The sequence below is a fragment of the Gossypium raimondii genome, chromosome 11 (assembly GCF_025698545.1).
Source record: "Gossypium raimondii isolate GPD5lz chromosome 11, ASM2569854v1, whole genome shotgun sequence".
Classification (NCBI taxonomy): domain Eukaryota; kingdom Viridiplantae; phylum Streptophyta; class Magnoliopsida; order Malvales; family Malvaceae; genus Gossypium; species Gossypium raimondii.
The window spans coordinates 56,016,535-56,042,972 of NC_068575.1; the positions used below are offsets into that span (position 1 = coordinate 56,016,535).

The following is a 26,438-nucleotide window of genomic DNA, read 5'->3' on the forward strand; positions in this document are numbered from 1 at the left end:
ATTTAAAATTATATATTTACAAAAAAAGAATGTAAAAAAATTATAAATGGATGGTAGATTTTAAAAGGAAATTGTAGTTTAAAATTTTATAGTAATATAGGTATTAAATATTTTAAACCATTCTTTATTATTTATAATGGATGAAATTCATTAAATACAACATAAAATTGAGGAACATAGGTTCGGGAAAAGAAAGTTGGAAAGAGTTATACAATGTGTATATGAAGCATGCAATTTGTATGAATTATCGAATACAAAATCAAATGTGAGCAATCAGACAAGAATTTAATGTTAATTTCGACATGATCTGCAAGCCAATCAAACTGGTACAATTGCAAAAGCTCTAAGAAGAGATCATATAAGGGAATTTTATGAAGAACCAGTCAGTGAATCATCCAATGGATCGATAATTGCTAAAGTTTATTGTTTTCAATATTCTTTAAAATTATGACTGTTCTTCATTGTCATCTTGATTAGCCGCTGCAGTTTCGAGGTCAGCTTGGTTTTCAGCAAAGTCCGTGGATGATGCAGTGGAGGTGTTCCTCCTATGTGTAGCAGACTGGAGGACATGGTTGTAGTTCCCTTTCACCATGAAAAGTTGAGCGAAATGATGCTTGCAGTAGAGGATACCATTCAAAGCCGCATAGGATGAGTGTGTCAAAGGGCACCCTCCATGAGCGCACCTAAAGCATGTTTTATGAAAGCATTCCCCTTCCATTGTAATCTGTTTTAACCAGATATTGAATTACTCACAAATTTAAAAAAGGTAATCAGTAAAGTTTAATAAATATTGATCAACCTTTTCTAATGGGTACACCGTTTTCTCGCAAGCAGCACATTTATCTTGGGTTCCAGAGAATAAGGATGAGAGTTTGTTGGGAGTCCTCGACTGTGACATACCAAAGAAAGCTTAAGCATTTATATTGTCCCATTTTAAAACTAGTAAAATTTAAGGGGACATACCGTGTCATTTTGCTTCTCGGTCTTCGCTGCAAAATTCATCATCAATTGTTAGCCTTATCCATGTAGGATAAAGATGAAAGGGGATATGGATAAATTTCATATATTCAAAAGAAATGCCTATAAATGTCACCTGTTTGAAAATTCTTGCTGAAATTGCCAGATTCCTTAAATAGTTGCTCAAAATGAGGCTTGCAATACAGGACTCCATCCATGGAGGAGTAGGTGTTCATCTATCAAGGGTACAAATGAAAGATGCTGGATTTGTTAAGAAGTCAAAAAATAAAAGCAAGTTTTGCAAGGAAAAAAGATTGAAACATACCACAAGGTTTCCCTTGCAATGGCTGCATTTGAAACAAGTTTTATGGTAAGGAACTCCTTCAAGAGTCATCATATCAACCACATGGACAGTCTTATCACAAGCCTTGCATTTGTCCAAAGTTCCCGTGAATGCCATTTTCCCTTAAGCTTAAACTTGTTTCAACCTTAAAAAAGAATATGTTTTTGAACAAACAAAGGAACTATTGGACAAGAAAAAAGAAGCAACTTGCCCTTTTTCTGGGTTTTACGTTTGACAAATGAGAGCTGATAATAAAACAATTTCTTTGCTCTATCTTATAAAAAACTATTATATATCACAACTTATAATGTACTTGACTTGGACACCCACGTGATTGGATACCCTCAAACTTTGGAAGGTTAAATGTACTAAATTTGGATGCTATATCATTGGACAGGAGAGAAACAAGGTTTTTAGCTTTTGACCCCTTCAAATGAGAGCCACCCTATTTGGTTATTGGACTCAGTGGTGCTCATGTTACGAACAATTCATATTTCATTGGATTCTAAATTTTTAGGATTCGTACCATTCAAATGAAATGTAAATGTCTCTTCTTGGATTGAAAAAATTATGAATCTAAAATGAATTTAATTTTATATTGTGTATTCGTGGTTGAAAGAAATATGTTATAATATTTGTTATTGTTGGCTCAAGATTGGAATGGGTTCGAGTCGGATGGGCTGGTTTCCATCAAACTCATACATCAACCTCGCAGATTGATCTTGCAAATCGAGTTTGTAGACTGAGTTCGCAGACCGAGCTCGGACATTGACCTCGCAGACTGAACTTGTAGGATGGGTGCCTATGTTCTCCTACGAAGTCACGCATGAGACTACATAAACACGTGTTAGAGGGTAAGATACGTGTTGATGTGCATGGAACCTACCTAATACGTCACATTAAGGAACAATATCCACATCATATAAATAGACAAACACCATCGTATAAGAGAGATAAAGAAAAATACTCAACAAAATACTTAATTAATTTAATTTTAAAAAAAAATCCAACTAGCAGTCTATTATCCATTAACTAAGAATTTAAACTACATGAGAAATTAATTGCGGTTAGTGTTGTATAGAAGAGAAAACTAGACATTTTCTTGAACTTATTCAACTTTCTAATATTTTTTTTTCTTCTACGGGGAAAAAGAAGAACAAAAGGAGGAGGTGGAGGAAGTACCGATTAGTTAAAAGATATGGTGGAAATAGTGATTTCCTTTTATCTCTTATTCTAATTTTGTTTCTTTTGTTTTACTTCATTTTCTTTCCTTGCTTTAAGTTTGGTTTTTGACGGGCAAGAGGACTACTTCTGTATTGGTGATATGAGGTAAGATTTTGATTGGTGCTTTTCTATTATTACACATGTTGCTTGATGATTGATATATTGGTGCTTTTCTATTATGATTTTTACCTTGTTTTTGGTGTTAGGAATTGTTACAAAGTGGGTTGTGGTTTTGTTGTTGTGTGATTGGGATTAGTGCAATATTCTATTGAGTAGTAGTAAAAGTTTGATTAAGATTGTGTTATGAAGTGTAATTTTGTATCTTATAAATTTTTGAATTTAAATTCAGAGTGAATGAGTTCGAAAAAGAAAAGTTATTGTGTGATCCGGGTTGGTGTTTCTTAATGCCATTTGCATTTTTAAGATGTAATATCAATTGCAACTCACCAAAAACATTTTTCGTGTATATCTAAAAGGATTTTCAGCATCAATTTATTGAGATTGCTTAAGAGGTTTAGTTTCTAATAAGATTACTTCTAAAACATCTCTATTATTTTATTCAATACTGGAAACCTATTTAATTACAATTCGAGAATATTATTGATTCCAAAAATACTTTTGACACTAAAAATATTTAAAGGGAATCTCATGTTATGCTTTGTTGTTAGGACTATATGCAATATGAGTGGATTTCTCTTTGTAGTGCGATTTTATGTAATGATAAAGTATATGCGTTTGACTTGGTTGAAGGATTAAGCGAGACTGAGTTTGAGCTTGAACTTGGCTCCGAATGATATGATGTAGAACCATCATTACTTGCCCTAATTATCGAAGTGGAATTAGTTATTTTGTGTTCAAAGAAGACAAATAATAAACACTGAAATATTCTAGAAAAGAATAAAGAATTTTCAACTTGATTCCCAATAGGAGCTTTTTTGTTGGGTGACTAATCAACACCATTCATTACATTGGATAAAGGCATAAACATTGGAGGCAATGCATTTAATTTCACCGTCAATAATGATGATGAAAGCTTTGTATTGGTTGAGCTAACTATCCTTTTGGAGGAACCATTCAGATTGGGGAAGCCTTTAGGGATGAGATACTGCTGTGTTAAGGTAATTATCACATGTTTTCTATGATAAAGGTTGCTTGTTTCTTTTGCTGTAATAAAAACAAATATTATAGACTTTGGCTCAATAGTAATACCATTGAACTGGTGAGGTTAAGATCATATCGATTTGATCACTTTAACTTTTATTCATCGATATTAACCATTAAATGGCAATCTCGAAGGGGGACAGGTTACTTTCTTTTATAGTACTACATACAATCCCAAAGAAACTAAGTAAATTGGAGAGATTTGATTTGATATGATAATTTATCCTTGAAAAAACAGGTTAAACAAAAATCAGTCATGTAGAAACATCAACTCGAGCTTCAAAATGATTGATTCCACTTCTATTCTGCTGTTTACTTCTCCTAAGAATAGAAACCTGAATCAAGAAAAAAGAAGAAGCGTAAATAACAGATGGAGAGAACATAAATCTTTTAATCTCTAATGGCTGTCAAAGCATTGCCAGAAATAAATGGAACTTCATAACCATACATAAATAATGCAGTATCTTAACCACACCTTATAATTTGCTACATCAATGACTATACCATCTACTCCAAAAACATGTTTTAATTGCAAGCATCATACCTTAGGCCTTTCCATGCCACTTCCAAAATATCCTATCCCAAAAGACAAGGATGAGTACGCAGCTGCAATTTCTATAGCTTTCAGTTTTGGAGGATTTCCTGGAACCTAAACCAATAAATTCACATATAAAAACTAATCCGATAAATGTAATTTTTCTTCCGAAAGATATATTGTGGTTTAATCGAGATCTCACCCTGATAGGAGCATCCGCTTGCACGATTAAAATCCCAGCACTTTTATCGGTATCAGCTTGATTACTATCTTGAGCAACAGAGCGAAGAACTTTCATGCAAGCAGAGGCAGGACCTGCCTGTGAACTAAGCATGAAAATGACCTTATTAGTACCCCAAGTATTGCAAATTGCAATGAATCTAATGTATGTTTCAAAGGCAGCCAAAATTAATTACTTGTGTCCTTCATTTCTCTTTTCAGCTTACCTTAAATATTCTAAATGGGATCAAAGATGATAAATCTTCGAATTTAAGCAAATAATTTAAGATCGAACGAATTCAACTTCTATTATATGATTTATCACTTCTAGTTCTCACCAAGCATAGACCGTTACCGATTTCAACAACCATGCTCGGATTCAAGTAGACAATTAATGTTTCAAAAGATTGTATCCTATTATACTACTTTTGTATTAATAGAAAGAGATGCAAGCAGAGACAACCTAACTCAACAAGGTCCATTTAGGATAACTGAAACTTTCTTCATGTAAAGGGAACAAATTGCTGTTACGCATATAAATCCGAAAGAATCTTACAGTGAAGATGAGACACAGCACTCCCGAGCTGCAAATCCTTTCATTAGGTGTTCTCCAGCACCGCTAACACAACAACCAACTATGAAAGGAGCCCCAAAGGGTCCTTTTGAGGAGGCCCAACAGCCTGCACCATACATTGCTGCTAATCCCACACGACCAGAGACCTGTCACAATTGTGGGAAAAAGTGTCTCACAAATTATATAGCCTTAAATGAACTAAGAAATACAGTTTCATCCAGTAATTATCACCTTCAGTGCAATACCACCGCTGGAGGCTCCTGATGCTATATTTCCTTCAGTGTCAACACAAATGACTCCCACAGTGTCCATGATATTGTCCTCTGCTGATGGGCTGAGCATACATGATTGACCACCACTGTTGTCCTCCAAAGTATCACAAGTTTGAGCATGCGAGCCTGACATACAGATGCATAATTTCGGTTAAAAATATTGTCCAAGCTTATTGATATGAAATACATCTCCAAAATTATGGGGGGGCAAATCTTAAATGAAAATGATCAAATATAAGTACATGCAGAAGAGACTCAAAGAAACATCCACCAATTTTGTAAGCAATCAAATATCGGTGAAATCAATACAATTCACACTACTAATTATAGATATATAGAGTCTTCACTGCAAAGAGAAAATCATGAATGCTGGTACTGATGCCAAGATTGTTGAAACACTAAGCAATCAAGTAACCCATTAAATAACACAAGTTTGAGATTTGTGAATTGATTGAATAAAATTTTTAAAATATATAAATGGGTGCAAAAACAAGAACAAAATGAATCAATTTTAATATCTGAATGCAATCAAATACCTTGTATTGATGCATTGTGCTGCGCATTACAAGACTTTCCTTCAGAAGAAATACCAATCTCAGCTTTGGCATCAAGAAGCATTGCTTTGTAGTGTTTCCATTGTGCTCTTGCCTTCGGTGTCACCAACCACTATTTTGAAATAGAAACAATAAAATTTTACTAAAGATAAGAATGACCTATTAGAAATCTTACACTGAATAAGAACTATTTTGAAATGGAAAAATGAACAGAACACTGCAGAAGAACCCCAAACCTGATCAGCCTTAACCATAGATTCAGGTAAGGCAATACCATTAGATTTTGCCCATAGGCGTGCACCTTCACCAACCAAGAACCTTGGAAAATCATATACAAGGCCAGAGTTAGGGGGAAGAAATAGCAGCAACAATAAAAATAAAAACTTGACAAAGAGAAATGTTATAGTAATTCAAAAATAGCAAATAAAAGCAAGGAAAACAGTTGTTTATTACATGGGGGGTATTCGACCCAACAAAGAAGACCCATTCGTTTGTTCCTTCACTAACAAAGCGGCAATCTGAATAGCATTTGGAACACCTGGTCTAAAACTTAACAAAATGGATACTAAGTAACTTCAAGAAAAATACAAAACTTGATCCAAGGGAATATAAAAATTTACCAGGCACAGCTCCAACAGCCCCAAAAGCTCCAGATTGACCATCCATAAGACTTGCATCACATTCAACATTACCATCTTCAGTTAAATTAGAGCCTCTGCCAGCATTTGTGCTGGGATCATCCTTTTAACAAAGAAACATCTTTTTAATTCAAAGGATTCTACCCAACGACCAACATACAGTTAGAAAAATGAAAACGAAAAAGAAAGAGAAAAATTGGGTTTCTACCTCGAGCACTTGAATAGCCGCTGCAACAGCATCAACAGATACACCAGGACCTTTACGGAGAACGGAAGCAGCAGCCAGGCAAGCGCGTTTCATAGCCGACCTTAAAGCTTTTTCATTGGAAGGGGCGTGGTATCCGGCGCCGACATGGACGGCCACAAAAAACCCAGGCTTTTGGGGTTCTACCTCACCACCCATTGATGGCTCCATTAACTTGGGATTGAAAGAATGGGTATCGGTGTAAGGTTTACAGGGTAAATTGTATGAAGCGTAATTTGGGCAAAAGACGGAAAGACCCAAGTCCAAAGTCTTGTTAGTTGTTAAGCAGGACCATGATAAATTGATAATCACTTTCGTCTTTTAAAAGAAGTTTGAGGGTTCTACGAGAGGTTTTGGTCTCATTTTATTAATTGGCTTCTCCTAGTTGTTTTATTAGCTGATTGAAATCATTAAAATTAACCCTCTAACCATTATTAGTTTCTTTCACAATCATTCATATAAAACAAATACATGAGCCAGCACCGGCTTGGCAATTCTTACTGAATATATCAAGTGAAACCTTGCTTTGCACCGCAAGAAGAAAATAGTATCGTGGGAAATTTGCATTGCCAGTGGAAGTTAAATCATTGATTCCAAGATCACTCAACATTGAGAAGTTAATCTTATGACACACTTGTTGGTAAAATCTTTGATCAAAAAGATGAGACTTCCTTCCTAAGGAAAAAATGACCTGAAGGGCCATCATTTGGCAGCAGTGCTAGCCTTGCAACATTTTCAGCACCTTCAGCGGCAGTTAACACCCCAGTGTTGCAAGTTATATCAGTTTTCACAAAGCCAGGACCAATGGAATTGACAAGGAAACTTGGGTACTTGTTAGCTACAATCCTTGTGTAGGCATTCATTGCTGCTTTAGAGAGTGTATATGCTGAGAAATAAATGGGCCAACCTTGATCTTTTAGTGACCCCTCTTTAAAATCTTTAAGAAACTGTTTTAGGACTTCATCCACTTGCTCTTCTGTAACACTTTCAGCATCACTCAACACTTCCTTGGCCCATTGACTGGGTATATTCTGAACAAACATGACAGATGATAGTTAAAACTGCTTGCATACCTTTCAGAATTATTTACTTTATCAACTACTGCTTATGATACTATGGGTCCAAAAGAAAAGTGAGCTGTCGGCCACATGCTGATTTTCAACATGAAAATATTACCATAATTTTGTATAGGAGCTTGAGAGGATTTACTAGGAAAAAACAATTCATTTCGTCTTTAAAGTAATTTGTACATCAGTTAGTTGAAAAACTAGAGTTATTTATCTGGAACCAGGATCCTGTAGTGTACCTTCAATAACCCCATAATGGAGGAAACATTGACAATCCTGGGGGAATCAGATAAGTGAAGCAGGGGAACAAATGCTTCGACCATTCTTTTTGCACCATAGTAGTTGGTTTCTAAGCATTCTTCCGCCAACTCAAAAGTTTGAGTTGCAATCTCATACTCACTGGCTTGCTCTTCACTTGGCTGCATCATAAGAGACCACTAATGAATATGCTAATTCCAGATCAAAGTAACAATCAATTAATTATTATTAACATAAATGCAGAATACTTACAAAGTATCCAGCAAGTTCAGTAGCTTTGACAAAAGCTTGTTGATGTAGAATAGCTCCAAAAATTCCAGCATTATTAACCTGCACGTGGTTCCAAACTAAACAACTTGGTAGAAAATATGAGAGAATACAAATTTCAAGGTTTTTTTTTATTCATATCTCAAATGGAGAGCAGACATTTTAAAGAAATGGGCAGCCAATGATTTACCAAGACATCAAGTTTTCCAAATTTAGATTTGACATAATCAACAAGGGAAGCAATGCTAGAAGGGACTGTCACATCAAGTTGATGGAAAACTAAATGATGAGACAAACCAGAATCTTTCAATTTTGCAAAAGCTTCAAGTCCCCTTTTCTCATCTCTAGAAGTCAAAACAACCATGATCCCTTTTGAAGCCAGGTTCCTGCATAGTTCAAAACCGATTCCCTTGTTTGCTCCTGTTACAACTGCTACCCTAAGAGGTAGATTTCTTTTTGATGGAGGTAAAAGATTAATAGGACAAATAATACATATAGATAAATAAAAAACCATGAAAGCGAAGGATACCTTTTGGCAGCGAGAAAGGTTGAGGCTTCTGCCATTCTTATTCGAAAACCAGAAATGCGAGAGCTTGATGGGTTAGTTTAGAATGAGTTTTGATATTAGGGAAAAATTAGGTAGATAGCTAACTGTCTTTCTTGTCCTTGCTTTGGCGTTTGACTTGCAGGTTCAAGGTTGGAGCTGGTATTCCAAAGTAAAAACAATTATCTTAAACCATAATTAATTCATCTACTTATGAGCTTAAAATTTTCATTTTCATCTCAACACTACATTGACATTAAAAAAGTTTGAATGTAGTATTATATTTTAATTATTTTTATTTATATTTGTGTCATATAAACTATATTCAACTCAACTAATCATTGGTGTAGCAATAAAAAATTGATTTGCATTAGATTTCAAGTTGAAACTTGAACTGTCTTTCCCCTGTTCTGGATTTACCCTCGCATTCGCATACTATGCAATCAATAGAAGATAAATGGGATTGAGTATCTCTTTGCATCTCCTTGAAAACAATTTTTTTTTTGAGGCTAAATCAAATTCATATCTTCAAAGATTTTAAAATCAATCCATACAAAAATAAAAATTAATAATCAAACTTATGCCAGTTTGAAATCAAAAATCATTCTAGGAATTACACAAAGTTGAAGTTAATCAAAACTTGAAAAGACCTTATTATCATTCATAAAGTAAATTAGTAAATAACATTTCTTTCGAATTCTTGAAAATTTTATATTTTTAAGTTACTTAAAATGAATTTTTAAAAATATTTTTTAATTATAAAAGTTTTCCAATTTTATTATTTTTATTGAAAATACAAAAAATAATTTTCAAAACATTTTTTGTAATTGTTTATGTACTTTTAAGGGTTTGGACCAAATTGACTTATAAATCATGAGATTTAAAAGATTTATTTTACTTTTTTATAACAATTACATCAATTCTAACCACAAAACTGATGGAAGGATTGAAATTTTAAATAAAAAAATTCAATGTCTTAAAATTAAAGTATGAAAGAGTACAAAATCTTTGGTATATATGTAAATCTAAAAAATATTGTTTGAATGGATAATCTAAACCCAAAATATGGGGAATATTTTAAAAAAATATTTATTTATGGCAACACTAACTTAATTTTTATCACTTCTTTAATTAAATTAGTATTTAATAACAGCATAGTTGCTCACATTAAATAGAAAACTTGATCGGAGGAGGCAATAATATCCAATTGAGACATTTATTACCACACTAGCAAATTTTTAAGATGATTTCATTATGAATTTTATTATTCTATTTTATAAAACTTGAAAAGCTAATTATATTTTAATTTATTATTTTGATGAATTACAATAATAAAACAAAATCTAAATAACCAAGCGACTAGCACAATTCAAATTCAGATTACACGAGATGATAAACACTTTTAACCATTAGATCATTACATGGGGTTAAAAAATTATTAAAATAATAATTTTAAATTGATTATTTAATAATAAGATTTAATAATATTACCCATCTAAGTTTTATAAAACAAAATTCAGAATTAGACTAAAGTTTTTAAATATGAGAAAGAGAAATTAAAGATAATAATTTCTTTTGGAAATAGAGATTAAACCTTTTAAAACTCTAAAAAATTATGCAAATTTATTAAAAGAAAAAATAAAGTGGATTTATGATTATATTTTTCTGCCGCAGAACTTGAGGTCGGAGTCCACAAAGAAATAACCCCGAAAACTCCAAATCAAAATTGTGACAAAAAGGAATAGAGACTACTTCTGTTGAACGAGTGGGCTATAATTAGGGTACCACATGTTTCGACGTACGTATTCCACCGTCTCCTCCTGCACCCATTCAGAGTGAAAATGCAAAAACAAATCAAATTACACAACAAAAACCTATTATTTCTGTTTCTATCTTCCAAAAACAACTCAGTTCAACTGTGAATAGACTTGAAATCAGTGTGCATGTTCAGTAAATTTGCTGATTTTCTTTTCTTTTCTTTTTTTAACTAGCAGCTTAACATTGAAGAATAAATTATAAATACTGAAATCCAAATCCAGGCTAAGTGAATACTTCTTAAGGCATTGAGTTTTGTATATTTGCTATTTTACCATGAAAATCTAGTAGAAGTTTACTTGGGGGGGGGGGGGGGAACGAAGTAAAAAGGAGAAAGAAATTCCATACTTTTGACATGTAGGCCAGTTCCTCAGGATCAACCTTTCCATATCCTTCCGCCACTTCCTCTGCAACAGCAGCTCGCACAACTGATGCCCCAACCTCAGCTGTGATATCTCGAATACTGCAATAATACACGAGTAGAATGAACTCGATGGAGAAGCTATGTATTAGAAAGAACTGCTAGTAATGGGTTATTTTCAAAACAAGGACCCCAAAACCATTCACCTTGCTAAATCATAAAAGCTTATGCATTTAAAAACCGGGTGTCCATTGAAATTTTGAGTGTATGAACCAAGAACATAACAAATAATTTTTACCACTGTAAACGGCAAGGAAAAGTTACCAGTGAAAGCAAGTAAACGTTACCTATTGATAGATGGATACAAGATGCCCTTTTCGATGTCTTGGTCGGTCATATAAGATGCAAGGCTGCGTTGCAAGGATAGCATCTTATTCACTACTTCCAGAACAAGACTGTCTTTTAATCATAATAAAGAAAGAAAAAGTTCATTTTGCTAAAAGCAGAACTGAATAGTAGACTTATGTAATCAATGAACATTTTACAAATTAAAACATACACTGGTGAGTGGTTAAGTTCACACCGACACTGCTTTTAGTTATTAAAATCAAGAAATATGACCTGTTTGCGCATGCTGAAGTACAAGAGGGTTAGTCTAATCAGTGTATTGTCTAATAGAGTTTATAAAACAGAGATCTGAAGAATATAGACTGACATGGGGAGAGACAAGCCTATACCGACATTTTTTGGGGGGCTTTAATTTTGCATCACTAAGAAACTAAAGTCCCCATGCAGTTAGCAAAAGTTCTACAACAGCCAAAGTGATATTACAAATGATAAATTGGATAGTTATCCAAGCATTAATTATTATGAATTCTAGACTTCAAGCATTATCAAAAGAGAGTGTGAGAACAAGAATGAAAGTAACTATTTCATATTAATCATATACAATACCATTCAGCAGCCGCTTGCAACATATCATCGGTTATAATACGAGCACCTGAGAGCAGAGCTCCCAAACCGATCCTGGATCAAATGCAACAATTGTGAAACCAAAGTTAAGATCTAAGTATGGTGAATAAAAAAACTATAAAGCAGAAGATAACACCTACCCTGGGAACAAGTACATGTTATTTGCTTGATTTACATAACCCACTTTGCCATTACCTGCCAACAAGCAAATGACTAATTAAGATGTAATAATAACCACTACTGGAAAAACCAGAATCATGTCCACAACATAGCCAATAAATGCTCCCTTATTAAGGAAAGAAGCACCAGAAGCTTGTAAATTTATATATCTTTTAGACAAGATATGAAAGATACCAAGCTGGACATTTTCAAAAGGGCTTCCACTGGCAAAGACTATGTTTTCTCCAGCATGCTTAAAAGCTTCAACAGCAGTGCATTCAGCTATTCAATGGAAATGCAAATAGATGTCAAGACAAAATATCTAGTTTTATAAGGAAAACCAAACTGCATGGCAGGACAAGAAAAACAAACCGTTCATTGTGGGATTTGACATAGCAAATATAGCAGGTCTATTTGAACCAGATTCACGCAAAGCCTTAAGCACCTGTTTTTGTGCCAACACAGTGGTGAGGAACTCGACACAGTGCAGAACGTAAGCAGTAATTATAAGAAAATAAACATAAATTACATGCAAATAACAAAATAAAGATTATATATAAAAGAGAAATATAGAAAAATAGGAATTTCCACCTCTTCATTGAACACACCACCAACTCCAGACAAACCAAGAAGCACATCAGGTTTGACCTTTTTAACCTGAATAAAATTTGGCTCACGACAATTAGGTTATCAAATATACATATATGTAAAGAGCATCCATAACTTGTTGAAGACTGTACTTATAAAAACTGTAGCATAAATCAACTTTTTGTCACAATACACTCCAAATTCAGCACTGTCTGCTTTTCTTCTTCACACACAAGTTCATATAACACCAGCCTCGCAATTATACATGCTGCTGCTGCTGCTCAAGCACTAACATTGAACTTACCACTTCAAGTAGAGAATCCCCATCTCTAAGTCCCGCTATCAGTCCAGGATCTTTTGCAAATGCTACTGCTGCTGGATCAAGGTTTTTCCTTTCTTTAGTGATGAGACCCTTAACCAACAACAAACAATAGGCAAGTAAGTATGTACCCACCACATGAAGGATGCAATAAAAATTTACCAAAGGGTCAACTGACATGGAAAAAATTAGAAAATTTAGATTCCTAGAGTCGAACCATAATGATTTTCTCGTAGAAGTAAGAAACTAAAAAGAAAAAGAAAACTATGAATGAAGTAGATATCATAAAAAGAAATCCGCAGATGATTTTTCTAGTAAAACATTTTTCCATGATTAGTTCATAAAATCCACATCTTCATTACACAAGAGAAAGGACATTACATATCTAAAAGAACATAAAAGGCTTTGCACAAATAGGATGAAAAAAGCTAGAAAGGAGGTACAAAATTGTACATCTTTATCAAGTAGGAAGAAGTTCTGTGCAGCTGTTTCTGCATTTCCTGTCATCCTTACAACAGCTTGAACAGCCATGCTAAGAACACCAAGCCCTGCACTGGAAGCCAGAAAGAAAAGTTTTTATGAGAAATAAAGCTGTGAGGGAATGGATGCAAGGAGCCGTAGAAAAATTATGGTGAAAGATTGAAAGACCAAGCTTTATCCATAAGTTAGCCAAATACCTTCCAGCTCCCACCACAACAATCTTTTGGTTTGGAAAATCATCCAAAGATCGACCTTGTGCTCTTACAGTTCCTAACAATCCAGCAAGTGCAACTCCAGCAGTTCCCTAAGAGAATTAAGTAAGCACAACTTTCTAATTGGTGGCATTCATAGTGATGCTGCAGCAATCTAAGTTACACTAGAAACTAATCCTATCCATAAAAGTAGCAACTTGCTGGGCCAAGTGCTCACCTGTACGTCATCATTAAACATGCAAAACCTTTCCCGATAGCGTTTCAGAGTTTCAAAGGCCCACTTCATTTGAAAATCCTCAAACTGAATGGGGTAACCATCAAATAAACATCATGGTATGAGCATAAAACAAAAGTCTCACTTCTGAAAGAGAGAAACCTGTACAATAGCCTTAGGCCAACGTGTTAAAACCGCTTCGATGAACTCATCAATAATTGATAAATATTCTTCCCCTTCTAACCTAGGTTGTCTTAGTCCTAAATCTGTCCAAACCCCCAAAAAGAAAAAACATGTCAAAAGAAATCTCCACAATCGGTAAATAAAACAAAGTAACACCAAGCATTTCATATGTTCCATTCTATGAATAACAAAGTAAATAAGCACATATTTTACTCACAAAGTGGGTCTTCAATTAGCTTTAGATTGTTAGTACCAACATCTAGCATAACTGGGAGTATCTGTCAGAGACAGATATTGATTTAATAATTAAAGTTCTAACACAAGAGAAGAGAGTTGCCATCACAAGAAAATGTTGAAAATGTAAAATACGATAATAACATGGAGCAAACTTTTTCAGCAAGACATAATCCACACACACATTTTGCTCAGCCATAAAAATTATTTTAATAAAATTAAGTCAACCACTAGAATAGTGGGATTACATCATCGAAACAACAACATAAAACACCAACAAAAAACAAAAACACCCTTATAAAAATAGGAAAACACCAGTAAACCAACAACTCTAAAGGCGAACCAAGCAAAAGATCACCACCACGCATAAAACATACAAACAAGATCAAATCACAACAATCGCCCTGGCATTAGCTATTCTGTTGGTATCAAAATCAAGATCCTCCATCAGCATCTCAAAGACTTCAACCTTAGTGTGAAAAACCAACTCCTTGATATCATCAACAAAGATTAGTGATTACAAATAATACCTAGAATCTCAAACCAGCATGCCTTTGCAGCACACTTTATAGCTATGGAGCATTAATAAACATAATACAGCCATATGCCTAAACACCACCACTCTGATAGATAACATGATCATCCAAAACAAAACTTCATATTCAAGCACACAAAAACCACCCGATCAGACATTCAATACAGCAAAACAAAGGAAAAGAATCAGCATTGACCCAAAAAATTCAGACCATATGGCTATCGACATTCTAAGATTTTGATCCATGCAACAATAACATATCAACTCCTTTAAACATCTCCAGATTCTTAAAATAAATAGAACTGCCTCCAACCCCAACCCTTCAGGCATACCATCTTTTAAAATCAATTTCGCTGGAACACCAAAAACCACCTAAATCAATAAAACCCATAATAGCCACCTATGACCCTCTCTCTTGCTCAAGCATCATCAACTCCAAAATTATAACATCATCAGAGCAGCTAGCTTCCACATATATAGGTGCAAGTTCATAACTATTGTCCACTTAGCCACAAATATAAGTTCACATGCATATAAGAGAGAACTACAACTGATGGCTAAATATGTCAAACACAGTCAACACCAAAACACATGTATGAAAATGGTGGCAAATGGTTGATACAGGCCTAACTAATTGGTGTTAAGTACAAATAAAAAAATATAAGCCAAATTATAAGTGGCAGGCATGCACATGCATGCAAAATCACAAAAAGAAAAAGAAAGATAGACCATACTCTTTGTGGGTTGAGACCAGCAGCCGCAACATACATATCAAGTTTTCCTATTGGTATTCCGATCCCGTGAACTCCAAGGTCACCAAGGCCAAGAATTCGACTGCCATCTGTCAAGACTATCATATCAACCTGTAAAACAAAAGCAAATTGAACATAATATTAGATCCTCGTGCAGTAAGCAATAATTCATAACATGCACAAACTTACCTTTTGAGCAGGCCAATTATATATCATAGACATCATCTCTCCTTTATCCTTTGCGCTGAAATACATTCCACGTGGGCGTCTAAATAATCCAGAATAATTTTGGCATACCAGTCCAACAGTTGGGGTGTAAATTATTGGAGCAAAATCTTTGATGTTGTCAATAAGGACCTGGAGCAATATTCAAATGATATTCAGAACTTAAATGTTTGTATCAATATATTACAAACTGAACGAGGAATAAACTTACTCTGAAATACAGTGTTTCATTCCTGTCATGCAATCTGTTTAAGATCCTCCATTTTGCTAATGCAACATGGCTAGTATCTGGTTCACTCACAGTATTTTTCTCTAAGGAGCGGTATGATTCCACTACCGATTAAAAACAACGTCAAAATTAAGGCATTGTTAGAATTGTGGACAAGATCAAGCAGGCGGGAAAAAGAATTCCTAAAAGAAAAATATACAACAAAATGAATTTCGAAAGCTAAATAAATATTAACCAGCTAAATAAGAACATATATTAGCCTTTCATTTGGTAAACTTACTCGAAAACATTAACACTTGCAAATTTATATCTAAGAATGTTCTGCAAATATTAAATTTAAACATATCAGAAGGTTAGGTATCACACTTACTGAAACGAGCATATTGCTGTTCAAATGATATCACACGTGGCGGAAGGAGACCACGAAGCCCAAGTCGGTTCCTTTCCGCCAAAGGAAAGCCAGTTTCCTGAACTTAAACAAGAAAACGAGAGCAATAAGAAAACAAAAGGCAATGTTCACTTTCAAGAAGCAAAGGAAAAAAAAAACGAGTGCAAACATAACAATTTCATCAGAGACCATAGCAAAAAAAGAAAAAAACAAATTGCTATAGTAACCTTATTGATCCAAGGATCATGAAGAATATCAGCTCCACGCTTTTGAATAATACAAGGACGAGGAATCACCGACGAGAAGAAACGCCTCGATCGGCTCAGTCTCGACGCCACAAATTTGGTCAGATTCCACATTCCGATTTCAATATCCAAATTCACCACAAAAAAGGGAGAAAAAAACAGCTCACTGATAAAAAGAATAGATGAAACAAGGGTGGTTTCGTATTTAGCGTGTGTTGAGTTAATATATATAGTTTTAATAAAGCTTTGTTGATTTCTATAACTTTTTACATTTTATCTTCTCATTACACTCAATACTACTATCCGCGACGCAAGAGAATACGTGGAAGCGGAAATGTTGGAAAAGAGAGAGCGTTTGGGAGAGAATGCGGTTAGGTAGGAGTAGGACAGCCAAAGCTTATTTATTTGGAATATATGAATACCTGAGCCATGAATTTGTTTTATTTATTCCAAGTTAATTAAATCATTTTTTAAACAAAAATTATAAATCCTTATTCGTAAAATATCTACAAAGGAAATGAATTCAGATTAAAAAAATTAATTATATTACAAATACCTAATATTTTATCATTGATTTGTAATCTTAATAATTTTGATAGATTATGTTGTACTGAGATGTTTGGACAGTTCTACTAAAAGGGATAACCAATTCAATAGGAGATTTTTTCCATGTGGAAAATCAGCACTCTTTTGAGTTAGTAAATACCTTGTGATGAAACTCTTATATTATTACAATAAATACCCTGTGATGAGATAGAATCGACCAGTACTCCTATCCCAGAGATGAAATTCTTCAACCAAATACCTTATGATGCTAGACATGCTTTAGACCATTTTTTACAGCCCTTGAATGTTATAAACTAGTGTCACTTCAATATCCTCTTAATGTTCCAACCGCAAAACAATGTCTAGCAACTGAAGCACGAGGAATATTTTAGATATGTGCTCTTTTAATATAGTTTTTCATATAAAATCTATCTAAAATCTTATTAGTGTAGGCTTCCTGAGATAAATACAACTTTTTAAATACATCTCTATAAAATTTTATGTCAATGACATAAAATGCCTCGCTTATATCTTCAATATCAAAATGTTGAAAGAAAAATCGTTTCACCTCATTTAACTATCACATAGACTTCTTAAACTTGTGAACTTAATCATTATCTGCATTTGTTTCATGTAAATTTCTTCCTCAGAAAGATTGTTTTCGCATCTATTTAATGTAATACAAAAGCAAAATGTGCAATGTAGTGATGATTGAGAAAGAATCTTTTATAGAAAAAGAAAAAAAAAATCTCCCTATAATCTATCACTTCCCTTTGAGTAAATCCTTTGACAGTATCAATATTAGGCGATGAATATTTTTTAGCCTTAAAAAGACTCATTTACAGCCAAGTCTACAAAGCCTCCAACTTGATTCTCCACCATAGAATTAATTGCATCAAGCCACAAATTAGAATTACGATTTATATTGTTTGGAAAACTCATTACAAATATTGTTATTAAATTCTACAAAATATATCATATATGATGCTTCTTTTTATTTATTTATCTTTTTAATGTCGCATTATTCGATAATCACATCGATCATTTCTTTTTTTTGAAATGATGCACCACCAAACTCTTGTAAAGGTCGTTGTAAGTTAATTTCTTTATTTTTATTTTCTTAAAGTGGAAATTAGGGGTATAAATTTGACACATGAATTTCTTATATAATTTGAATTTTAAGTAATTGTCTTTTGTTCACTTTTGAAATTCATCAATTTATCTAATTTCGGAAGCAAAAATTTAATTCTCGTAATTATATTTTTATTGAAAATCATCCATTTGCTAAAAATAAATCAAACAAGAAAGAGTATCTATCTCTATTCCAATGAAACATCTATTAACCAAGGAATACAAACATCTATTTTTGGGTACAAAGGAGGTTGTAATCTACAGATAGAAGAAAGATTGTATATTCGACTTTAGATCTCTGCTAGATGTCCCTCTTGCTTGGTAATGGTGGCACGAACCAATTGGCTAAACATGTTAGATGCCACCTCTCAAATGAACCAACCGGCTAAACTATGAATTCCAAATACAAATATCTATAGTTAGAAATGTAACACTGTAAGCATTCTCAATTCTTATTACAGCTTTGAAGGTATCTGAACAAATGAAGAGCTCTTTGGCTTTAGAACAGAGAGAAATAGAGAGAGGATGAATTGAGGTGCAACAGCCACCTTATCTTACCACCGGTATGGCATTCTGGGTACAAGTTTTTTGCTTAAACTCGTTCCTCAAGACAGCTATACTCGTGTTCTTTAATTATCAACAACAAATACCAGCATGACGCAATTTTATACTACTTTTAGATGCCGAGTAGTTCAAGAAAAAGGGCAACTATCGATCTTACTAAACTCACATACTTGCTTCAGCTGCAAGTGTCAGTTTAACACCATCTTTAAATGGAGTAGGGCAAATATTTAGCTTCTGAACCAGCTTGGTGATATCCATAGATATATCAGCTGGGGACTTAACACCATGGTCAACCTGAGAAACCAGCACTTCAGTTACTGCAACCCGGCTAAAAAATACATCCAATTTAAAAGAGAGTAGGATTTTGGAACTGGAAAGGTTTTCTCCATTACGAGAGCATATTTTTATCAACCAACATTCTAATGGAATATAATGAGCATGGTGAGGATTTCAGAACCACGCTGATGTCTGCTATTGAGTACAGAGAAAACCTCTCTAGAATTAGATAGCCTTGCAGGAAGGATGAATCACCGGACCTTAAATTAGGGATTAAACTATAGAGTTCAACAAATTTCAGTAGAATAACATTTTTATTTTCTACGGCTTTCGTAATGTATACTTACAGATGATGCAGACACTGGTTTAATTAATGAGGAGTCATATCCTCTAATTTGTGCCACAGCTTCAGCCATTTGAACACGGGAAACCCTGTCTGGTCCACCAACATTCAGTAGCAACTGCATTTTCTTACCCTCTTGGACAAGCAACATAAGATCACAATAATTAAGTCATATGTATAAGAAAAAGAAATACGCATGAAAATTTCTTTGCAGAAGTAAAAGCACCACAATGACTTGGAAAAGGGAGCAACCCCAGTTAAAAACGAGAAAATAGACAATAGATGCACCAAAAGAAAACAAAGCAATGGTAAATAATGTTATCATATTAAAATCTTCCTTCAGAATTGAAACTCTGAAACAGTAGACACGAAAGGACTAAAGGAGCATCTCACAATCTAGTATCAATATTATCTAAGATGCACCGATAATAGGTTCATACCTGATAGCCATTTGTCAATCAAAGTCCGGATGATAGCCACAACATCCTTGACATATACTGGACAACGGTACTCATCATAAAAGAACTCCACTTTATCTCCTTTAGAAAGGACACCATCAATCCACTGCATCATGTTCGGTAAAAATACAATCTTGAATGGTAACCTATATAATATACTGCTACTGCAATCTGTGTGCTTAACTACTCATAAGAATTTCTAAGAATTTCCATCATACAAGAAGCAAAATGAAATCAAGTGTTATGTAAATTAGCATGGATGTTCTTCCTTCCAATCAATGTCTACTTAACTCCTAAATTTATTTGGATGGAAAATGGAAGACTCAAATGCCCTGTTATTTTCTACAGCATTTTCGATTAGCATCATATGCTAAATAATGAGAAATTATGTTTCTATCCAAAAAAAAAAAAAAGTGGAAAAGAGAGAAATATAACAAAATGGAATTCAGCTTTGGCACCTGAATAGGAAGAGATTTAGGAACAGGTGAGACAGTTTGAGGCCCAAATATAATACTACTTCTTAGAATAGCAAAATTTGACCATTTCTCAGAGATGAACTGCTCAGCTGCTACTTTCGATTTTCCATAAACATTAACGGGAAGAGCTTCATCTTCCTCCTTGTAAAAAGATTTCACTCCTTCATACACTAATGAGTAAAACCCACAAATCCAAAAAACACCGAAGCATTTCAGACCTTATACCAATAAATTAGAATTCATTAAAATCAACAACAATATCCCTGACCTTGATCTGTCGAGATATGAATAACAAGAGTATTGTCACTTTGGGCAAAGCTTGACAACCAATTTACAAGAGAACTAGGCACATTGATAGTTATAGCGGCATCAGGGTCATTCTCGCAAGCACGAGGCACCGACAGGGCAGCGCAGTTAACAACCACATCAGGCTGCCATTGCAACTTTTAACAGGTTAGGATTTTGCGCTTAGTTAAAAGAATGAGTGGGTTTGAAAGAATCACCTGGCCAAATTGTTGAGAAATGGAATCGAAACCCAGTCCAGTTTTCAAATCAACGTGGAAAGCGAAAGAGGTGGGAAAGGCAAGGAGCAGAGGCTGAGGAGGAAAGGAGTTGTAGGTGAATGCCAACGCAAACGGGGTAGTTGCTTGGATCTCTGAAAAGCCTTGCAAGAGATGTTGCCCCAAATAGCCGGTGCCGCCGACTACTAACACTTTCTTAGCGCTCATTTCCTCCTTCCTAGATGATTGCAATTTCGGATGAAAAGAGCTGAAGGTTCAGGCTTTATTTGTTTGTTTGTTTTTAATTAAAAAGGTTGAGGCTTTGGATGGAGGACTTGGGGTTTCTTTTTGTAGGTAAGAAGGTTCATCAAGGTTGGTACTTCTGTTGGTTGGATTCTGGAGATTGATTGAAGAAAACCCAAGGAAGGAAGCTTCTTACTATTTTAATCTCTATTTCACTGTCGCATCATTTGATAGCTGTTGTAATCAAAGAATGGCAATGGATTGCACGAGATCCAAAGTTGTAATCCCTCTCAGTTTCAACAAAGACCGCCAATTAAATTAAAGGGAAAATTTCACCAACAGTTACCCAACTTTGGGTAACTAACAAAACAATCACTTAGGTTTATTTCAGTCATTTTACTTTCGAAAAGTTACAAAACAGTCACTTACATTATAAAAAAGTGACAAAATAGTCACTGATTAATAGTTTCAATTAGTGTGTTAATGGGACCACTGATGTGTCAAGTTAACCAGCTGATGTGGCAAGTTAACATGCCACGTTGGTGAAGCGGCTGATAAGTCTTAGTTAGGGGCAGGTTTAGGGAAAAAATTGAAGGGTTATGGGTTTTAGGGTAAAAAATTAGAAACAAATTCTGATTAAGGGGATTTGGGGGGGAAGAAAATCGATTTGGGAAAATTTTGATTGTGATTTAGGTTGGTTTGGGTTTAGGGTTGATTCGGGAATCGATTAAGAAGGTTGGTTTAGGGTTACAAATCGATTCAATAATCGGTTAATAGGGGTTTAAAGTATGATTGGTCTTTTTTGTTTGGGGAGAAAAGAAGACGAAACCAGAAACCATTAATGTTTTTGATTCTTAGCGACAATGGTCAATAGAAGAGAAGCTGCCAATGTTGTTACATCCACTTTAACGGGTAAGTTGTTGCATTTAGTTTTTATTTTTTGAATTTAGGGTTATTTCAATTTAGGGTTATTCCAATTTCAAATTTGGTTTCGATTCTGATTTTAATTTTAATTTGATTTCAATTTCGATTTTGATTTTGATTTCAAATTTAAACACTCACTGATTTCAATTTTGATTTCAATTTTAATTTCGATTTCAATTTTGATTTTGATTTTGATTTTGATTTTGATTTCGATTTAGGGTTATTTCGATTTTGATTTTATTTGCTATTAATGTGCATGACAGATTAGGGTTTGGTTATTAAAGTGAATGACATATAATGTGTATTGTATGCCATGTTCATGATGTTTATTGTTTGTATCTGCCATTGTATGAATGTCATTATCAAGCTGATGTTTATTGTTTATATCTGCCATTGTTTGTATCCAAGCTGCTATATTGTATGTGGCAATATCAAATTTGTTATTTACCTTCTATATTGTATTGGTTATTGTCTGTTATTGTCTGCCATGTGCATGACAAAAATGGTTGTGTTTGTACAAAATTATTTTTGTATTGGTTATTGTCTGTCATGTGCATGACAGAAATGGTTGTTTTTGTATCAAATTATTTTGTATTGGTTATTGTCTGACAGAAATGGTTAAAGTGTCTGCCTATGTTGTCTTCCTTTATTGGCGAGTAATTTGTTTGGCAGGTTTAATTGATGACAATTTTAATGAGAATGAATAATAAATGTCTGGTAGTGATGTGTCTGGTAATGATGCATTTGAAAGTGATGTGTCTAATAAGATAAGAGTTAATTTAGATGGTTTAAACATGGATGGTATAGAAGTAGGTGAACTGTGTGATAGTGACAGTTCTGGGAGGTTAGATAGTGCACATGAATGTGACTCAGATGGCCAAAATTGGCCTGAGTTCAACCTAGAGAATGACATGAGTAATTGGAATGTTATTTAAGTCTAAAGACAGTCTAAAAGAAGCTGTCAAGTAGTATGGTAGGTTGAATAGTTATTTTATTAAGTTTCCCAAAAATAATTTAAAAAGGTTAAAGGTCGTCTGCAGTGAAAATGTTCTTGGTTCATATGCGCCTCTAAACTAAACCCTAATAACCTTATTGGCCAAACTTGGCAAATTAAGAGTTCAAACCCTAACCATACTTGTTCTAAAGTCTATAAAAATAAGAATGTAACCTCAGCATGGTAGGTGAACATTATAAAGAAAATTCATTGTTGATCCTGATTATTCTTTGAAATCATTACAACAAGATGTCAAAAGAGATTTATGTTGCATAGTCTCACTAACCAAATGTAGGAGGGCTAAACTTAGGGCATTGAAATTAATTGAAGGAGCTCATAAGGCTCAATATGAGAAGATTTATGAGTATTTGTTATAGGTTAGGACCTAAAATGAGGGAACGGCAACAATCTGTTATCTGGATAACAGGTTATTTCAAAGGATGTATGTTTGTCTGTAGACATGCAAAGATGGCTATAGGGTTGGTTGTAGGAGGATAGTAGGTTTAGATGGATGTTTCTTGAAGGAATACTATAGTGGCTACTTACTTGTAGCTGTTAGGATAGATGCAAATAATGACATCTATCCTCTTGCATATGCTACTATCGAAAGTGAAAACCAAGCATCATGGCTTTGGTTCTTGGAGTTGCTTGCAATAGACTTGGAAATTGTGAGCTCGTACCAGATATCTTTCATGTCTGACAAACAAAAGGTATAACTCTATTTATTTATTTTTTTATGTTGTTTCTATTTAGGGTTTAAGGTTTGTCAAAGAATTAAATTGTATTTGTTCTAATTGCAGGGACTTTTAGAAGCAATATGTATGTTGTTTCCTAATGCAGAAACAAGACACTGTGTTAGACACCTACATGCCAATTTCAAGAAGGCTTGTTTTCGAATAAAGGAATTGAAAGATTTGCTTTGGAAAGCTGCCAGAGCAAGCACTACAAGGGATTTTAAGGATGCCATGGATGAACTGAAAAAAAAACCAATCAGCATGCTTATGATTGGTTGAAGGAAAAGAACCCCTACTCACTGGTCAAGGTCTCATTTCTCAATTAGGAGCCATTCTGACATGTTGGTGAATAATCTTTTTGAATCCTTTAACAAGGTAAACCCCTATGTTTTATGTTTCTTAAAAATCATTAGCAATTCCCTAATCATTTATTTTATTTACTGGTAGATGATACTGGAAGCAAGAGGGAAACATATTCTGACCATGATGGAAACAATAAGGACCAAGATTATGTTACTTATTGTCAAGAAGAAAGAAGAAGCTGACAAATGGAAAGGAATGTTGTGTCCAAAGATCAAGAAAAAGCTGGATGTAAATATAAAAGATTCATTGAGGTAAAATTACCATTTTTAATTTTTCTGATGTCTTTATTTTGACTTCATGTTGCTGGTCACATGCTATTTTAGTGAGTGTTTTTTAATTTGCATGTAGTGACTATTTTTGTGTATGAATGTTTTTTAATATACATGTTGTTGACTATTTTTTAATATGCATGCAGTGATTGTTGGTGTGTATGACTGATTTTAATATACATGTTGTTGACTATTTTTTTAATATGCATGCAGTGAGTATTTTTTAATAATATGCATGCAATGATTGTTGGTGTGTATGACTGTTTTTTTTTAATATACATGTTGTTGGCTATTTTTTAATATGCATGCAACGAGTATTTTTTTAATAATATGCATGTAATGGTTGTTTTTTAAGGGTGTGTGTGTGTGTATCATTGTTGGTGGAGCTGCTCACAATGTTGTTTTTGTGATTTTTTTTAACCAAGCATGGTGACTGTTTTTTAGGTGTGTTCCATCACATGCTGGTAGGGACAAGTATCAGGTTGAATGTGGTCCAGGCAGCCAGCATGTGGTGGACTTAGTTGAGAATTCCTGCTCTTGCAGGAATTGGGATCTCACTAGCATCCCTTGCATGCATGCATTGGTTTTCATTCATCTAAAAGATGAGTTCCCAAAGACCTATGTACAAACTTGGTACACCAAGCAAACCCAACTTCAAATTTACTCCAACTTTATAAGGCCAGTAAGGGGTCCTAAACAATGGGTCTCTTTGTCAAACATGCTGCCAATACTGCCTCCTACATTAAGAAAGCCACATGGCAGACCTACTAAGGTGAGAAGGAAAGAACCTGATGAACCACAAACAATAGAAAGGTTAAGCAAGAGAGGGGTGGACATGAGGTGCAGTAAATGTAAAAGAATAGGCCACAATAAGAGGAGTTGCAAATGGGAAGTTGGCCAAAATATTCCAGTAAGTCATTTGCCTTAAGTTAAGTTATATTACTTATGTTTATGAATTTGTTTGATAGATTTCACTTGTTCTTGTAGGTCAAAAGGCATAAAGTTGGTGTTCACAACCAAGTGGTTGCCCCAACTCAGCGACAGGCTACCCCAAATCGGCAAGAGAGTACCCTAACTCAACAGGCTACCCTAACTTAGTTACAAATTGCCCCAACTCATCAACAAGCTGCCCCAACTCACTATAAAGATGCTGCCCTAAGAGAAAAGCTCCCATTCAAGAGAAAACCAACCACTGTTAGACGGATGCCTCCTACTCAAGAGTCATATGACAGACTAATGATGATATTGTAAACAGACCTTATTTTGTTAACTTTTTGAAATTGTGTAAATTTGTCTACTACTGATTTATTAACTTAGGCAGATAAATTTTTGTAAATTTTCCTATGATTGCTACTATTGATAAACTTAGGCATATAGTCACTGAATTTTTTTATAAATTTGTCTACAATTCACGTCTGTTCAATTGTGTTGAATTGTAGGAAAATTTGGCAATATTTTGCCCCTCATTCCTTTTGTAAACAATTTGACGTTTTGGCCTTAATATATGAGCATTGATCCCTGCAATTTATGTTATCTCTTCTAATATATGAGTATTGAAAAAACAAATGTGTGAGAATTGAGAAATACAAATATTTTTTTTCATCTGTTATCTTTTCTGATATATGAGTATTGAGAAATACAAATGAAATGAAGATTAAACATTCTTTCAAGTCTATCAACTTTGAAATGAAATCAAATATTACAAAATAACTTTCTAACTGTTGTAAGAAACAAAAATATTACAAAACAATTTGTAATTAACAACCACATATTATATCCCATTTCAAGTCTTTCAAGTTTGTAAACAACATGTGTTGGTTAGCCATGCCATGTATAACAACATAAGCAA

The 26,438-nt window shown here is 34.1% G+C and overlaps 5 protein-coding genes across 7 annotated transcripts; all 5 read right to left on the reverse strand.

The window, feature by feature from the left end:
- Positions 1-266: 266 nt before the first annotated feature.
- On the reverse strand, positions 267-1,563 carry LOC105802675 (LIM domain-containing protein PLIM2c). Its single transcript, XM_012634460.2, has 5 exons — positions 1,283-1,563; positions 1,094-1,193; positions 964-989; positions 800-889; positions 267-724 (listed from the first exon to the last, which is right to left on the reverse strand). Exons 1-5 carry the CDS (start codon positions 1,415-1,417, stop codon positions 446-448), a joined length of 630 nt encoding a protein of 209 aa, XP_012489914.1. The 5' UTR covers positions 1,418-1,563; the 3' UTR covers positions 267-445.
- Positions 1,564-3,744: 2,181 nt separating this feature from the next.
- LOC105802673 (putative threonine aspartase) lies at positions 3,745-7,027 on the reverse strand. The gene is made up of 10 exons (XM_012634453.2): positions 6,686-7,027; positions 6,460-6,580; positions 6,293-6,377; positions 6,076-6,157; positions 5,822-5,951; positions 5,245-5,411; positions 4,996-5,159; positions 4,423-4,546; positions 4,230-4,334; positions 3,745-4,020 (listed from the first exon to the last, which is right to left on the reverse strand). Exons 1-10 carry the CDS (start codon positions 6,890-6,892, stop codon positions 3,940-3,942), a joined length of 1,266 nt encoding a protein of 421 aa, XP_012489907.1. The 5' UTR covers positions 6,893-7,027; the 3' UTR covers positions 3,745-3,939.
- A 153-nt stretch (positions 7,028-7,180) lies between these two features.
- On the reverse strand, positions 7,181-9,008 carry LOC105802674 ((+)-neomenthol dehydrogenase). Of its 3 annotated transcripts, none has more exons than XM_012634459.2 (5): positions 8,843-8,987; positions 8,504-8,750; positions 8,299-8,376; positions 8,028-8,207; positions 7,181-7,752 (listed from the first exon to the last, which is right to left on the reverse strand). In XM_012634459.2, exons 1-5 carry the CDS (start codon positions 8,875-8,877, stop codon positions 7,375-7,377), a joined length of 918 nt encoding a protein of 305 aa, XP_012489913.1. In that variant the 5' UTR covers positions 8,878-8,987; the 3' UTR covers positions 7,181-7,374. The 3 variants fall into 3 exon arrangements, with proteins under 3 accessions (XP_012489913.1, XP_012489911.1, XP_012489912.1); XM_012634458.2 differs by having other exon boundaries at positions 7,260-7,752; positions 8,504-8,765; positions 8,843-9,008; XM_012634457.2 differs by having other exon boundaries at positions 8,504-8,911.
- Positions 9,009-10,452: 1,444 nt separating this feature from the next.
- Positions 10,453-16,882, reverse strand: LOC105802672 (NAD-dependent malic enzyme 59 kDa isoform, mitochondrial). The gene is made up of 19 exons (XM_012634448.2): positions 16,751-16,882; positions 16,506-16,602; positions 16,118-16,239; positions 15,871-16,038; positions 15,664-15,792; positions 14,378-14,438; positions 14,140-14,243; positions 13,981-14,064; positions 13,749-13,855; positions 13,525-13,624; positions 13,057-13,164; positions 12,756-12,821; positions 12,537-12,609; positions 12,360-12,446; positions 12,146-12,200; positions 11,988-12,059; positions 11,381-11,443; positions 11,021-11,135; positions 10,453-10,677 (listed from the first exon to the last, which is right to left on the reverse strand). The coding sequence occupies exons 1-19, from the start codon at positions 16,880-16,882 to the stop codon at positions 10,606-10,608; spliced, it is 1,815 nt and encodes a 604-aa protein (XP_012489902.1). The 3' UTR covers positions 10,453-10,605.
- Positions 16,883-18,609: 1,727 nt separating this feature from the next.
- LOC105802668 (uncharacterized) lies at positions 18,610-21,565 on the reverse strand. The gene is made up of 6 exons (XM_012634444.2): positions 21,066-21,565; positions 20,831-20,993; positions 20,545-20,732; positions 20,069-20,192; positions 19,633-19,763; positions 18,610-19,303 (listed from the first exon to the last, which is right to left on the reverse strand). The coding sequence occupies exons 1-6, from the start codon at positions 21,288-21,290 to the stop codon at positions 19,172-19,174; spliced, it is 963 nt and encodes a 320-aa protein (XP_012489898.1). The 5' UTR covers positions 21,291-21,565; the 3' UTR covers positions 18,610-19,171.
- Between the last annotated feature and the right edge of the window lie 4,873 nt (positions 21,566-26,438).

Coding starts and splice junctions, on each gene's coding strand:
- LOC105802672 (XM_012634448.2), bottom strand. CDS start 16,882: ATGTGGAATCTGACCAAATTTGTGGCGTCGAGACTGAGCCGATCGAGG. Junction 16,039..16,117: donor ATGAAACACTGTATTTCAGA/GTAAGTTTATTC, acceptor ATATTGCTCCAG/GTCCTTATTGACAACATCAA. Junction 14,065..14,139: donor GGCCTAAGGCTATTGTACAG/GTTTCTCTCTTT, acceptor TACCCCATTCAG/TTTGAGGATTTTCAAATGAA.
- LOC105802673 (XM_012634453.2), bottom strand. CDS start 6,892: ATGGAGCCATCAATGGGTGGTGAGGTAGAACCCCAAAAGCCTGGGTTT. Junction 6,378..6,459: donor GGCTGTTGGAGCTGTGCCTG/GTAAATTTTTAT, acceptor GTTTTAGACCAG/GTGTTCCAAATGCTATTCAG. Junction 5,160..5,244: donor GCGGTGGTATTGCACTGAAG/GTGATAATTACT, acceptor CAATTGTGACAG/GTCTCTGGTCGTGTGGGATT.
- LOC105802674 (XM_012634457.2), bottom strand. CDS start 8,827: ATGGTTTTTTATTTATCTATATGTATTATTTGTCCTATTAATCTTTTA. Junction 8,377..8,503: donor TTGGAAAACTTGATGTCTTG/GTAAATCATTGG, acceptor AACCACGTGCAG/GTTAATAATGCTGGAATTTT. Junction 7,753..8,027: donor CCATTATGGGGTTATTGAAG/GTACACTACAGG, acceptor ATGTTTGTTCAG/AATATACCCAGTCAATGGGC.
- LOC105802675 (XM_012634460.2), bottom strand. CDS start 1,417: ATGGCATTCACGGGAACTTTGGACAAATGCAAGGCTTGTGATAAGACT. Junction 1,194..1,282: donor ATTGCAAGGGAAACCTTGTG/GTATGTTTCAAT, acceptor TACCCTTGATAG/ATGAACACCTACTCCTCCAT. Junction 890..963: donor CCGAGAAGCAAAATGACACG/GTATGTCCCCTT, acceptor GGTATGTCACAG/TCGAGGACTCCCAACAAACT.
- LOC105802668 (XM_012634444.2), bottom strand. CDS start 21,290: ATGAGCGCTAAGAAAGTGTTAGTAGTCGGCGGCACCGGCTATTTGGGG. Junction 20,994..21,065: donor TTTCTCAACAATTTGGCCAG/GTGATTCTTTCA, acceptor TTGCAATGGCAG/CCTGATGTGGTTGTTAACTG. Junction 19,304..19,632: donor AACCAGTGTCTGCATCATCT/GTAAGTATACAT, acceptor CTGGTTTCTCAG/GTTGACCATGGTGTTAAGTC.